The sequence below is a fragment of the Hypanus sabinus genome, chromosome 9, assembly GCF_030144855.1.
Source record: "Hypanus sabinus isolate sHypSab1 chromosome 9, sHypSab1.hap1, whole genome shotgun sequence".
Taxonomy (NCBI): domain Eukaryota; kingdom Metazoa; phylum Chordata; class Chondrichthyes; order Myliobatiformes; family Dasyatidae; genus Hypanus; species Hypanus sabinus.
This window is the reverse complement of record NC_082714.1, coordinates 104840204-104856268: the sequence shown is the minus strand read 5'-3', so window position 1 is coordinate 104856268 and position 16065 is coordinate 104840204. Positions and strand designations below refer to the sequence as shown.

At 44.1% G+C, this 16065-nt stretch overlaps 1 protein-coding gene across 1 annotated transcript in view; it reads left to right on the top strand.

The window, feature by feature from the left end:
* Nucleotides 1-7936: 7936 nt before the first annotated feature.
* Nucleotides 7937-16065, top strand: part of LOC132399693 (guanine nucleotide-binding protein G(s) subunit alpha) — a 303414-nt gene continuing 295285 nt past the window's right edge. Inside the window, exon 1 of the mRNA XM_059980353.1 lies at nucleotides 7937-8344. Within this exon, the coding sequence (XP_059836336.1) occupies nucleotides 8080-8344 (265 nt within the window). The 5' untranslated portion in view covers nucleotides 7937-8079. The remainder of the gene's footprint in view (nucleotides 8345-16065) is intronic.

Genomic DNA, 16065 nt, shown 5'->3' with positions numbered 1-16065 from the left:
TTTGAAGCACCACCTATAGTTTATCATGAAACCCACCTCCACCTTTTGCCTTTTCTGAATCAGCAGTTCAGACCATCATGTGAATCAAGAAGCCTTCAGGTCTAATCACCATATCTGATGTGCTGGGCGTAAGCCATGTCTTGGTTAAACATGAAATACAACAATCTCTCATTTCCCTTCAGTTCAGGTCCTCAATTTTGTTCTCCAGCAACTGCACATTTGCTTACAAGATGCTGGGTAAGAGCTGGTCTCATTCTTCTGTGCTTCAACCTGACTTGGAGTTCCCTCCTCCTGCCTCACTTCTGGCCATGGCGATGAACCTTCGTCTGCTTCAGGGTAACGAATCTGCTTGCTCGGGAGTTAAGTCCGCCAAGCCCTTCAGAAGATTGTGAAATTTGTATCTCATTAAGTCGATTTAAAATACATTGCCTAAAGGAAAATTACATGCTGTAGGTGGCAGTGAGAGTAATTCAAAAGAGGTATATTTAGAAATATTCTAAACTGAAATCATAAACTCCTCATAATTGAAAAGGTTCATCTCAGGTAAATTCTTGCGAATCTTCTGAAATTTCTCCAGTGCAATCACATCCTTTCTACAATGCGAAGATCGGAACATTTTCTAAGTTGTTGCATGATCACTGTTTTATAAAGTTGTATCTTCTGTGAGATCTCTATCTTCTGTGCACTCACTAATGAAGGGAAGCATTCGGTATGCCTCCTTCACAACCTTATCTATTTTAGGGATGTTTAGACTTGTACACCAAAGTCCCTTTGTTCCTCTGTACTCCCTAAGGACCTACCATTCATTGTGTACGCCCTTCTCTTATTAGACTCCACCCCATAAAATACATCACCCCACACTTATCAGGATTAAATTCCAAATTCCTAACTCACCAGCTGATAAGCATCAGCCCAGGAATACCCACTTTACTATGAACCACACCACTAAGTTTTATGTCAGATACAAACTTGCACATCATACCTCCTACACTCACATTTAATCTTTGTGGCAGGTCACAGGTTTATTTTAGAACATAGTCTTAGAGGATATAATTTGTGACTTATCACTAGTGCAATATATTTGGGAGGAATTTTGGATGTGGTCCAGAAAGCTTTCCATCTCCAAAGATTCCCTCACCTCTTGTTTGGGCCTGTTGTGGATAAATTAAGCCTGTAACTTTTATCTTTCACAACACTATCCTTTCAATTCTGGAAATACTCTCTTAAAACTCTTGCTTTGCATAAAAATAACCATCCGTCATTAAATGTAACAATTATGAAATCTGATGAAGCAGAAAGTTTAAAAATAGAGCAGAACTCTACACCAAATACTGTGGCAGATCATCTGATTCAATGTCTATCTCTGACTCACCCATAGTTTCCTGTTGTAACGTGGTGCCCCTTGATCTTTGAGTTCCACAGATAGGGTTTCTCTGGAATCTTTTTCAATCACTCATACGGGGAAGCCACACATACTGATGACATTCAATGATTGGTTGTTCTAAGTGACTGACTGAAAATCTGAGGCAGTGCTTTCCAGCTCTTAGCTTCAATCCACCCCCTCGGGTCTACTCCTATCATTTCGCATTTACCCCTCCCCCCTCTACTTACAAATTTCTTACCTACTTTCCTTTCGGTTAGTCCTGACGAAGGGTCTCGGCCCGAAACGTCGACAGCACTTCTCCCTATAGATGCTGCCTGGCCTGCTGTGTTCTACTAGCATTTTGTGTGTGTTGTTGTTTGAATTTCCAGCATCTGCAGATTTCCTCGTGTTTGCTTCTCTGTTACGTCATTTTTTGCCATGCCGTAGCTAGGAGAGAATTCATAAACAACACCCATCCCAAATGAGGACAGAGAATCTGATAATCATCCAGCACGGAAATAGATACCTCCAGCTCACCTCACCCCATGATGCCCATCTACACATTATAAAGAGGCACTTTGACAAACATACAAACAGGCAAGGAACTGTGAGAGATATATCACGTACAGGTTCAATTAGCATCAGGGTAAGTATAGACATCATAGCAGAAGGGCCTGTTCCTGTGCTGTACTGTTCTACGTAATCCCATTTGCCCAACTTATCTGTACACCTCTACTTCTTACTAAAACACCTGTCCAAGAGACTTTTAAATATTGTAATCATAGTTGCCACCCACCTCTTCACCAGGCATTTTTTCCCAGATAACTTGCACTCTCCGTGTACAAAAACTTAACTCTCAGATCTTCTTTCAGTTCCTTTCCTCTCACCTTAAATCTGTGTTCTCTAGTTCTAGGCCATCCAGCATTGGGAAAATGATTTTATCTATCTTATCTATGCCCCTCATAATTCAATAGACTTTTCTAAGTTCACCCCTCAGCCTATGCTCCAGGGAGAATAAAACCAGTCCATCCAAATTTTACTTACAACTACAGCCATCCATTTCAGCCAAGAACCTTGTGAAACTCTTTTGCAATCCCTGTATTGCTACACATCTCCACCCCCCCCAACACAAAATGTACAACAGTGTGATCTTTGGGTGGCAGGGTGGAGATATGCCTCTACCAAAGGAGGCATAAGGTGCTCATTCCCTCTGTTAGCCTGCAGGTCACCCTCGGGCAGGGTGTAGCACCAGCTCAGCCCCCCAATCAGGGTCACGTGAAGCCATGGAAGCAGGTGGTGGAAGGTTGTATGAGCAGCTGGTGCGTATCGCAATTCCTAGTTATGTGACCACTGAAGCCGGGCAGTCTCTGAAGAGCATTGACAAAGGCTGGGGTCACCCATCTCATAAAGACACAGCCCCAAAGAAGGCAATGGCAAACCACTTCTGTAGAAAAAATTGCCAAGACCAATCATGGTCAAAGACCACGAAAACCAATGTCATATAGCACGGCACGTACTGATGATGATGATGAGTGTGATCTCACAAACATTTTAAACAGAATCAGACATTGACCATATATGTCTTCAGGCTCCTCTAGTTCCTCATTGATGGTAGCAATGAGAAGTAGGCATATCCTGGAAAATGGGGGTCCTTAAAGATGGATACCACCTTTTTGAGGCATCACTTTTTGAAGGTGTCCTTGACACTGGGGACGTTAGTGCCTGTGCTGGAGCTGGCTGAGTTACACTTTCTGCAGTTTTTTCTGATCCTGTGCAGTGGCCTTCATACAGGTGGTGCTACAGCCAGTTTGAATGTTCTCCATGGTACACCTGTAGAAATATGTGAATGTCCTTTGGTGTCATGCCAACTCTCCTCAAAATCCTAATTAAATATAGCTCTTTGTAATTGCATTGGGCCCAGGATAGATCCTCAAAGACGTTGACACCCAGGAACTTGAAGCAGCTCACCCCTTCCACTGCTGATCCCTCTATTAGGGCTGGTGTGTGTTCCCTTGACTTCCCCTTCTTGAAGTCTGCAATCAATTCCTTCGTCTTATTGATATTGAGTGCAAGGTTGTTGTAACAACATCACTCAACCAGCTGATCTTTCTTGTCCTGTAGCCCTCCTTATCACCATCTGAAATTCTGCTGACAATAGTTGCGTCATTGACAAATCTATACATGGTGTTTGAGTTATGTCTAGCTACAGAGTCATGGGTGAAGTGAGAATAGAGCAGTGGGCTAAGCACACATCCTTGAAGTGTGACAGTGTTGATTGTCAGCAAGAAGATGTTATTTCTGATCTGCAGTGACTGTGCCTTCCAGTGAGGAACTCAAGAATCTAGTTGCAGAGAGAGGTACAGAGGCTCAGGTTTGGGCGCTTGTTGATTAGAGCCAAAGGTATGATTGTTATGAATCCTGAGCTGTAACTAATAAACAGCAGCCTGATGCAGGTATTGGTATTGTCCAGGTGATCCAAGGTTGAGTGGAGAGCCAGTGTGATTGCATCTGCTGTAGACCTATTGTGGTGATAGGCAAATTGCAGTGGGTCTAGGTCTTTCCTTAGGCAATGACCAACCTTCCAAAACAATTCATCACAGTAGATGTGAGTGCAACTGTATAGTGGCTGAGGCAGCTCACCCTGCTCTTCTTGGTGTCTGGTATGATTGGTGCCCTTTTGAAGCAGGTGTGAACCTCTGACTGGAGTAGTGAGAGACTTAAGATATCTTTGAACACACATGCCAGTTGGTTGGCACAGGTATTCAGTGCTCTACCAGGGCCTTGTGAGGGTTCATGCCCTTGAAAGATGTTCTGATGTGTCTCCGAGACAGAGATCACAGATGCTGCTGGGATTCGCACAGGTGCAGCTTTATTCTCCCTTTCCAAGCATGCATAAGAGACATTGAGCTCAACTGGGAGTGAAGTATCACAGTCATTAGGTTTCGCCTTGTAGGAAGTAATGGCCTGCAAACCCTACCAGAGCTGTTTTGCATCTTATTACATCTTGAACTTCAATTGGAATTGTTTTTTTGCTCTTAAAATAACCCTCCATAGGTCATATATGGCCTTGTAGAGTTATAAATCACTGGTCTTGAAAGTCACAGATCTAATCCTCGGCACACTGTGAATCTCCTGGTTCATCTATGACTTTTGCTTTGGGTATATCTGGCAGTGGTGGAGATAGATTCAATTTAATTGCTCAAAAGAGAGCAAGTGTCTCAAAGGAAAGAACTTGCAGGGCTTTGGGATTAAAACTCGCTGAAGCTATCTTAGATAGAGTGAGTATAGACTTAGTGAGCTTCTTTGATGCTGCAGCCATTTTGTAATTTCTCATCTGCTGACTACCTCTCAGCAATGTCTTCCCAACACAGCCTCTATTTCACTTCCATGCTTCAAACTCTCAGTTCTTTCTCTGTCAGACTATGAAGCATACATTAATACTGGATTAATGGAAGTTGATTTCAATTAAGTATTTTTATAGCCTATTCCACACTCTGTGCCACGACTCTGTGAAGCAGAGTGGCTCATGAGTGCTGACTCGGCCTCAGATGGTGGATGCTGAAAATCTGAAATAAACATGGAAAATCTTGGAATTCCAATGAAATTGATTAACTTAATTGGATACAGTGTTTTACCAATGAATGCTGACATATTTAATTTCTATCACTTTAAAGGTGTTTTTAATTAATGTTACAGTAGGCATGTGGACATTGGCCAGAACCTTCAAATTAGAGCAAATTGTGCTTTTCTTCTAGATGGTGTTTTTTTTACTATGAATAAAGTTTACTTTTGAAATTAAAAAAAAATTCTCTGTGCAGCTGGAGTAGGCAGGCAGGTGTGCCACCATCAGATCTCACATTTTGTCTTTAATTTCCACACTAACATACAGACAATCTGTTAAGAGGCTAAGCCTGACAGTTCTCTATGGTACCACCAGCAAAACTCACATTCATTCAAGGCTACTGGAAAATCTCTGACTGACTTCTGCATTCAGCCTGGCAAATGGCATTTCTGGGCCACGGATACATTCCTTTTTCTGGCAACTTTCTGGAACTGAACTGTAGTGCAGCCTCAAGGTAAAATTTTGTCATATTATGGTTACTCAAGGCTCCTTGATAATAAGACCGCCAACCCTTTGCCACTGCACAAAGCTAAATCCTGACTTTATCCCCATTTGGATCGTCAATATATTGATCCGAAAAGCATTGTGTGCAATTCCATTCATTTTCCTTACTATAGCAAATTTGATTTATCCATTCTATTTGTAGGTTACAGTTGTCCATTAATATTTTAGCACTACATGAAAATTTTATATATATATATATATATATATATACACACACACACACACACACAATTAATTATATTATGATTACTAACAATTATAAATTAGTTCGGCCTAATAAGTATTTCCTATAAATATTATGTCCTTTATTTGTCTAATCGATCCTAATTCTACATCCTTGTCTGTCAACCAAGATCATTTCTCACCATAGCACTGATATCCTTCCTTATCAATGGTGTTATATCACTCCCATTTCATTGTTACCCGTCTTTAATAGATGTCAAACAACCTCCCATTTGGCCCACCAAGTCTATACTCGGTTTATCTAAAATAGCTTCAGCAAGTCTGCCAATAGGAACTGTTTCTTTCTATCTGCTGAATGCAAAATTTTAATTATCTCTATGAATCATCTACTTTCCACATTCCAGAAAGAACAAGCCTGCTTTCTCTAGTAATCAATGTTCGCCCCCCCAACCCCCCATCATTTGAATCAGTTTGGTTTACCTCTTGTACATTTTTTGTAAAACCTTAATAATGTTCCTCAAGCGTTACACCCAAGTATTGGTCAGCAGACTCCAATGTGGCTGAATCTCCTTATCTATGCATCTGTTGACACACTGCACATTTTCCAGTGAATGCTGACAAGCCTCTGACCTAATGAGATCCCAGACAGGAACAGGATCACCCTGCAGGCATGTTCCAGTAATGACGATTTGACCATACCTTCTATTTGTTTACTTCTATCTGTGCCAATATTTTATTTACCTTGTTGTTAATGCTGCAAGCATTCAAATACAGTACCTTTAATTAATAATGTTTTGTTTTCCGGATCTTAACCCCACTTTCCCCCAACTTTGTTTTATTGTCTATTTATTTTGTGTTCTACTTTTCTAATATACTCTCCCTGCTGCGCTTCTCTTCATTCTGAATTACCTTTCTTATCAAGCAAGTTTAAACCATCTCAATAGCTGAAATAATCCCCATGTAAACATATTAGTCCCAGTTCTGCTGAGTGCAACCAATCAAATTGTACAGGTCTCACCTTTCCCTAACATGATCTCAGAGATCTAAAGCTGGCTGTTTTGTACAACCTCTCTAGCCATGTATTCATTTGCTCTGTCCTCCCATTTCTTTACGTGGCCGTGGGAGATTACTACCTTTTATGTATTGTACTTTAACCTCTTTCCTAGATCCCTAAAATGCCCGCAGGACCTCATCTCTTCTCCAATATGGAATATGACCTCAGCCTGCTCACCCTCTCCTTTCTAGATGTTCTGCAGTTGTTCAGTGACATCTTTGACCCTGGCACCAGGAAGGCAACGTATTTTCCTGGATTAACATTTAGAAATATTAGACGAATGAATCTCCAATCATTAATGTTCTTTTGCACCTCTTCTACCTCTCTGGTGCAGAGGACCCACCTGCAATGCTAAGTTCTTAACTCTGAATGCTATTCTCAAAGGAACCATCACCCTACCCCCAACACCTAAAATCTTTTCTAGAAAAGGATGTTCACTCAGAGGAGTCCTGCACTACCTCATCAGCTCAGTTATCCCCCAATGAGCTCTCTTCTGCTCATGTGTTCCTTTCACCTCTTTCAACATGCTATCCACAAGTTTATAGCCTCAGGAATGCACCTAAGCAACTCCAACCACAGCTCCCGCTCAGAACCATGCAGCAGGAGAAACTTCCTACACATCTGGGGAGGACTTGGCCAGATAGGTGGGATGCCACAAGCAGAACCCCTCCCCAATGATGCAAGTTGAAGATGGAGTGGCAGGTGATTTGAGAAGGAATCGAGACCAGGAACATCGGGGCAGTTACAAAGAAAGAAGAGGGTGAGGTGCAGGAAGGACAAAGTGAGATGGGGGGGGGGCATCTTAGCTGTGTCCTCCGTGAGTTGCCTCCTCCTTGGCACTGCCCTGTGAGCTCTCTGAGTTGGCTGTCAGTTTCCAGGACTGTTATCTTCCTTGGCCCCAAGCTTGACCTCCCTGGGCTATGGTCTCCTTTTCCAGGCTGCCACACCCACCCAGTCCTTCCCTCTTCCCTGGCCTTGGGCAGTGGTCCTTGGGTCGGGTCATGTCGTTCCCCCTCTCCCACAACCCCAACCCCTGGTCTCTTTCGCCTCGGGCTCAGTCCTCCCCTCCCTGAGCTGTGGTGTCCCCAGAACCTCCTTTCCCTGGGTTGAAGTCTCTCCAGTCCTGCTCTGCTCTCCCTGACCCCAGGGCCCTCCCCTTCCCTCCTCGGGCTGTGTTGAGACGGGCCCTGCCCTGCCCTGCCCTGCCCTCCCCTCCCCGGCCCTGGGCCGTGCCCTCCTGCTAGATCCTGGTGATTCCCTGCGGCTGCGGCTGCCCTGCCTTTGATTGGCACGGGTGGGAGCGGCCGAGGGGAGGGCGGCTTTGCCTCTCACTCGGCTCCACATTCTCTCACCATGGGGACGTGCTACAGTCTGCGATCGCGGCTCCTGGGTCCCCACGCCTCCTCCAGCCTCGCCTACCCGGGGGGCCGCACGGCCGGCGGTGGGGGCGAGGGCGAAGCCGGACAACACGAGCAAGCTGACGGGCAGCTGAGGGAGCGGCTGCGGGCTGAGGAGAAAGCCCGGCTGAAAGCCGATAAGAAGCGGAGCCGGAGCATCGACAAGACCCTGAAGGCGGAAAAACGCGAGTACAAGCAGACCCACCGGCTCCTCCTCCTCGGTGAGTCTCCCACCAGCGCTCGGCGACATTCACTCAACTCTTCCCCTGTCATTTCGACCCCCCACCCCCACCCCAGACTCCCAAACACAACTCTAACCCCTCATCCAAGCTTGGTGTGCCTCCCGTTCGCACAGCTGGGTTTGTTGTGCTGAAGGCTGTCACATGCCCTCAGCCCAGTAGGGTCGGGGAAGGTGGGGGTGGTCACAGCGCTAAAAGTTATCGAGAACTTGATAAACTAGCAGGGCCTGATCGGATCCGCCTCTGATCTTGGCAGCTCTCCTATCAGGCCTCCGATCTGCTGCGTGCCTCTGCATTAGACTTCAGGCTCCAAAGCTTGTGCCAGATCTCACCCAGCCACTGCTACAAAATGGGGCCAAGTCTGGCAGTGTTCCTCTTATCCATGACCCTGAACTTCTTTATAATTCCCTGCAGCCTTCTATGGATACTACCTTCCTCCAGATCTGGTCCCTTGTGCCTACATCACAGTTCATTCCCACAGCCCCCCCCCCACCCCCTTAGTGCCTGTACCCAGGTCTTGAATATCACCACATTAGTAAAAGCACCTTTTTAACCATGCACAAACTCAACTACTCTTAAGGTCATCTTGTTTGGTTTGATGTCAATTCTTACCGTTACTCCTATGCTTGGAACATTATCAAGAATGCTATAAAAGTGGCAAGATATTGTGTTGCATCCTCTCATGCTGAGGCTGTTCAATTGTCTATCTCTATCTTGACTCCCCCACATCTCTGATAGGTTGTCTGTATTCAGTCCTGTGTTGTCAGGTTTTTTTTTCAAGTAAGCACCTCAAATGTTAAAAAAAAATCAGAAAATAATATAGAAAAACTCATCACTTGCATTGTCTGGATGAATGGGATCAGTCTAAGATTAGCATTAATGGTTATTTGATGCTCAGTGGGAAAAGAGCCTTTTAGGAAACTGAAGGGCTCTCTGCTTCTCATAATTGCATACAACTTTACCTAATGTGCAAAGAAGTTGAAGTCAAGTTTATTGTTGCATAAGTACGTGTATGTACAAGAAACAACACAATTAGAACAAAGAAAGTCCCATTTTATTGCAAAGTGATCAAAGTAGTCATGGTGTTACCAAACTAACAGTTAAGGTTGTGTTTGTTGAAGGAACATGGCTGTACTTCACCCTGGTGGTGTGGGACTTCAGATGGTGGGGATCGTTGATGATGTATGTTGCCTCCTTGAGTCAGCACCCCTCCATAGATACCAGAACATCAATGCATGACTAATGATAGTGGTGCTAATCTTCTGGAGAAGCTACCTGCCCTGATGAATATTTTAGTGTTTTCCTTTTATCTGCTACAAGGCTTTGTCATCACCAGACTTAACCACTTAATTTGCTTTGGTTGGTCTCTCATGTTTCTCAAATGATGCTTACTGTGTTCTGTATTGCGCTATTCAGTTTTATAACTGTGATGAGCTCTGCTGGCCAAAATTAACTCCTGTAGCTATTTTAAGATTCTCCTTGTGCTTTCTCTCTTCAACCTACACCTCTGCTTTCTGTCCCCTTACTTTCCAGTCCTGATGAAGGGTCTTGGCATGAAATATCAACTGTTTATTCATCTCCTTTGATACTGCCTAACTTACTGAGTTCCTCTAGCATTTTGAATGTGTTGCTTTTCAACCATTTCCCATTTTCCACTTCCCTCTTCCCCGTGGGCCCTCCACTGCAGCCTTCCTCTTCGACCAAGCTTTTGATCAACCCCACTGCCTTGCCTCTTTATGGTTACCATATATCTGCTGTTGTCTTCATGAAATACTGTGGGATGTTTCACTATCAGAATGTTTTGTGTCACATGTTTAGTATTAATTTGAGGACCATTTGATTAATACATAAAAATAATCAACAATATCTCTGTCCTACTTTATGGGGTGGAGTGTCACAGAGGAACATAGTAGATATTTTTCTCATTTTACATGCGTATCAATTGCTGTGGATTCCTTTTCAAAAGGTTTCAATAGGTACAGTTAATGACACAGAAATGTATACAATATACACCCTGAAATTCTTTTTCTTCGCAAGCATCCACGAAAACGGATGAGTGCCCAAAAGAATGAATGACAGTTAAATGTTAGTACCCCAAAGCCCCCCTCCCATGTACAAGCCGCAAAGCAAAAAACCATCTGCACCCTCCACTGGGCGCTCAATCATGTAGCAAAGCATCAATAAAGACTCAGACTTGCAGTACCCCAAAGACTACTCATTCACCCGGTAATTCGACATCCCACAGGCTCTCTCTCTAGTAAGGGAAAAAGAGATATCCCCATTTCACAGCGAGAAGGGAGACAGAACAGAACAACTCTGATTTATGGTGTTAAAAGTCTGTTGCTTCGCTCTTTTTTTTAGCTCTGTGCCCAAAAGAACTCGGGTCCCTGGGCACACGGCCGGCAGCCAGCTCACTGCTTTCAATTTTCCATGTACTCCCACGACACATCAGGCAGCGGCACCGACCTCAAATCCACCTGCCTCCAGGCTGCCAGGTCTTCCAGGCTCTGTCCCTGACATTTTCTCTTTCTTATTGGTCCATTCACTGGACAAAGATCGACAGGTTAATTAATACTCAGGGGGAGAGTCTGGATACCGTACAGTCACTATCGTATGGTATTGGGGGATTTTTATGGAAATGGCAACTTTAATTCTTTTTCAATGTTTGATTTAGTTTTATATTCTGAGGTTTCCATCCTTTACATTCTGGCTGCTGAATGTTTAATAAAAGAGAGGACCAGTACAGTAATTGGGTTGATCAGCACTAGGAGTTGTGTTTCAAAGTCAAAGCTAAGTTTACTCTCTTGTGCACAGTTGCAACGTAAAACCTACTTGCAATAGCCTCGAAGGCACATAGTATCATAGAGGCAACATTCACAACACAAACGTAAATTATATTCATTTTTTACAAGGAAGAACACAATTAGAACAATAAAAATTCCTTTTAAGTACAAAGTGGTCATAGTGATTAGGGTTGTACTGGTTGGTTTAGAAAGTAAAAATGAAATTTTACCAAGAAAATGTTTGAAGGAAGTAGCTATCTTGAATCTGGTGCTATGTGAGTTCAGGCTTTTTGCCCGATGAGAAGATGCATGGCCCGAATGGTTGGGATCTTTGATGATGGGTGTTGCTTTCTCGTGCCACTTGTAGATACTATCAATGGTGGGGAGGGATTGCCTGTGATGTATTGAGCTGAGTCGACTACTCCCTGAGGCTTCTTACATTCTTGCTGTTCCTGACCACGATGCAACTAGTTGGAATACTTTCAAGAGTACACTTGTAGAAGTTTGTAAGCGGGTTGGGAGACATCCGAACCTCCTTAACTTACCAAGAAAATAAGTTTACGATTAATATAAGCAGAGGTTTGGTAAGACAACAGGATAGATTGTTGCTGTACAGCACTGAAGGGGGATAATCAATCCTGAGGTTAATTGAAGGGTTGATATATAACTGATTGCATTCAGGTGTATGTCAGCGATGGGTACAGAGGTGGTTTCGGCACTGTTTATGCGAGTGGAGATATTTCTGTAAGTACTGAATTGAACATCCTGGTTGTTGTGTTTTTTTTTGGAGAAGTACTTTCTTCCTTGGACCAAAGGTTGAGTTTAAATTTGGACTTTGGAATGTTATCATCCTGTGGCAAAAATTAAACGTGAAACATCCTGAGATGTAAGGCTCACCTTTTTATGACTTAACTCATCTAATATTAAATGGGTTAGTTTGAGTATCTAGACTTGAAATATTGACATTTGCATGTGAGAACAGGGTGGCAGGGGCTATATTGGGGTTTGATTTCTAACACACACACACACACACGCACGCATTTGGAACTGTGAAAATATATAGACCATAAAATATAGGAGCAGAGTTAGACCTTTCAGCCCAGACTGTTTGCTCTGCCTTTTAATTACAGCTGATTTTTTCCCCTCATTTTCATTCTTCTGCCTTTTCCCCTCCCCCAACCCCTTTACCAATGAAGAATGTATCAGCCTCTACTTAAAGTACACGCAGTGACTGGGACTCTACGGTTTCAAATGCACAATTTTACCATTCAAGAATAAAGTCCTTCTCATCTCAGTTTTAGAAGTTTGTTTTGCCCATTACACTGCAGCAATGAAGGTCCTCCATCTCTGGTGGTGTTCAGGACTTCTTTCATCATATTCATATGGTGTTCCCTACCGACAATCGTGCAAGTCCCAGGTGGAGACTCAGGAACAGCATCGTGCTCAGATTTAGAAGGGTTCTTCATTGCTGTTTCGGTAACAGTTCTGTTTTACTGGTCGGATTTGTTAGCCCTGAGCTGAACCCCCGAACCTGGAAGACTGGTGGACCACTATCAGTCTGTCCTCTACCTCTTGACCTGTTTGGCATGAGTAACCCTACCAAGACCCAGAGCGTAAAGCCCTGACTCCAGCCAACATAGCTCTGTGGGTCATTGAGGCACTCAAGCCTCCAAACCCTACGACAAGGTTGTGGTCCTCTTGGAGGTCTGTTCTAAAAATACATCCCTTTATTCAGAGGCTGAACCCATGGATGCTGGATGGACTCTCCTATTGATGGAAACATCCTCTATCCATGCCTTTCAGTCTTCTTCTTGGGCCCTTAGCTGTCAGTGGAGCATAGGCCATTGATGACCTCCTGTCCTCCATCATCCTCTGGAGCTGGTGGTACGGTTGGAGTTCATCAATGCTTCTGCAATCCATTGCATCCAGTGAACAGTGGATTGGCTTCACCAGAGCCCTATAGGCCGGCCTTACCCATTTCCTCTCACAACGGGGACATAGGGTTGGACTTTGAGAGGCAGGTCTTTTAGTATTTGATGAAATTCCTTCTCGCCTTCCTGAACTTCATTCAGTACATCAAATGCTCCTCATGTGTTAGGCCTTTCATTCCTGTGAACCTCTCGTGGACCCTTCCAGAGACAGCACTTCAATACAGGGCCCAAAATTGTTCACAGTATTCCAAATATGGTCTGACCAATGCCTTATCAGGCCTCAGCAGTGTACTGTTTTGATATTCAAATCTTCTTGAAATAAATGCTTGTATGGCTTTTGCTTTCTTTACATATTTGTCCACTCAGAAGTTCTTCAGATTCAGATGCAGAATCAGGTTTCCTATCACTGGCACGTATCATGAAATTTGTTGTTCTGTGGCAGCAGTACATTACAATATGTAATAGTAAAAATTATAAATTACAATAAGTATATTTTTAAAATGTTAAATTAAATAAGTGGTGCAAAAAGAAAGGTACATTCATGCGTTCATTGTCCATTCAGAAATGTGATGGTGAAGGGGAAGAAGTTGTTCCAGAGACTTTGAGTGTGCGTCTAGGTCCCTGTACCTCCTCTTGATAGTAGCAATGAGAAGAGAGCACATCCAGGGTGATGGGGTCCTTAATGATGGATTCCGCATTTTTGAGGCATCGTCTTTTGAAGGTGTCCTGGGTGCTGGGGAGACTAGTGCCCATGATGGAGCTGGCAGAGTTTCAACCTTTTCTGTATCTTTTCCCATTTCTGTGCAGACCCCTCCATACCAGACCTGATGGGCTGAATGGCCTAATTCTGCTCCTATGTCTTATGGTCTTACTAGACACTGATGCAGAAATTTGAGAGAGTCTTGGGTGACATACCAATTCTCCTCAAACTCCTAATGAAATATAGCTCTTGTCTTTGTAATTGCATCAATGTGTTGGACTCAGGATAGATGTTCAGTGAGGTTGACACTCAGGAACATGGGATTGTTCACCCTTTCCACTGCTGGTTTATTGTCACTGACGTTAGTTGTGAAATTTGTTGTTTTATGGCAGCAGTCCAGTGTGGATGTAACAATTTACCATAGGTTTCAATAAAAATAATTAAAGATAAAGAAAAATAATTAGTAAGGTAGTGGCCATGGCTTCATGGACCATTCAGAATTTGATGACAGAAGTGAAAAAACTGTTCCTAAAACACTGAGTGATCAATTTCAAACTCCTAAGTATCTTCACTGATGGCAGTAATGAGAAGAGGACATGTTCCAGATGGTAATGGTAATGATTGATGCCATCTTCTTGAAGATGTCCTCAATGGTGGGGAGTCTTGTGCCCATGATGAAGCTGGCTGAGTCTACAACCATCTGATACCTCCATTCTAATCAATGATGAGCCAAGTCAGAATGCTGTCCTTAGAGAGCATCTGTAGAGTTTTGACACACCAAGTCTCCTCAAACTCCTAATGAACTATCTGCTCTAGGCATGCCTTTGTCATGATTGCATCTATATGAATCCAGAGGTCTGAACAGTGTCAGGAGCAGAACACTTTGAAGAGTTTACTCGCAGGTCGGCGAAGCTAGTGTAAAAGGAGAGCTTCACAGGCTTTCAGAAATTCCAGCGGTCCAATCAGCGTCAGGAGTAGAGCACTGCGAATTGAATAGAACTACATAAAGGCAAGCAGGGCGGCCATAATTGGGAGTAGGCCAGTGGTGAGATTAGGAGCGTCAGGCTTTGACTCAAGAGGCTTCACTGAGAGCAGGCTGAGGCCAAAGAAATAGGTGAGAAGATTTGGTCCTGGTTGCCTATTGTACAGTACAGGCAGGATGGCAGTATAATGCTTCTCCTGTAGGTTGTGGGACTTCGTGGAACTGATAGTCTCCCTTATGACTACACCTGCGGGTAGTGCAGCCAACTCCAGCTCATGAAAGACCGCATTATGGAGCTGGAATTGGATGAACTTAGGATCATCCAGGAGTCATATGACTTGACCAGGTGGTTACACCCGAGAGCAGAATTCAGGGAGTAGATGGGTGAACACAGAGAGGTAAAGGGAGTAGGAAGTCAGTGCAGAGTCCCCCTGTGGCCATTCCCCTCAGGAACCGGTATACCCCTTTGGGTACTGCTCTGGGGGATGACCTACCTGGGCAAGGTAGCAGCAGCCAGACCAATAGCTCTGTGGTTAGCTCTGAGCCTCAGAAGGGTAGGGTGAAGTCAGGTGGAGCAGTAGTCATAGGGGACTCGATAGTTGGGGGACAGACAGGAGATTCTGTGGCAGCAAAAGAGATACAAGGAAAGTGTTTTGCCTCCCAGGTGCTAGGGTCTCTGAGTGGTTGCAGAATATTCATGAAGGGGAGGGTGAGCAGCCAGAGATCATGGTACATGTTGGTACCAATGGCATAGGCAGAAGAGGGGTAGAAGTCCTCCATTTTAAGTGCAGGGGGTTAGGAAGGAGGCTGAAGAGCAGGACCTCCAAGGTGGCAAATCTCCAGATTTCTCCCAGTGCCGTGAGCTAGTGAAGGTCAGAACAGGAAGATAGCACGGATGAATGAGTGGCTGAGGAGATGGTGCAGGGGGGAAGGTTTCAAGTTCTTGGATTGTTGGAACCTTATCTGGGGAAGGGGTGTCCTGTACAAGTGGGACGGGTGGAACCTGAACTGAAGGGACCCGATATCCTGGGAGGGAGGTTTGCTAATGCTATTGGGGAGGGTTTAAACTAGATTTGTAGGGGGTTGGGAACTGAAGTGAAGAGGCAGGGGATGAGGCGGTTGGCGCACAAGTAGTGTCAGCTTGTAGGGAGTTTATGAGGAAGGATAGGCAGATAATAGAGCAAAGATGCCCTCAGCCTGATGGTTTGAGATGTGTCTACTTTAATACAAGGAGTATCATGAGCAAGGCGGATGAACTTAGAACTTGGATCAACACGTGGAACTATGATGTTGTGGCCATTACAGAG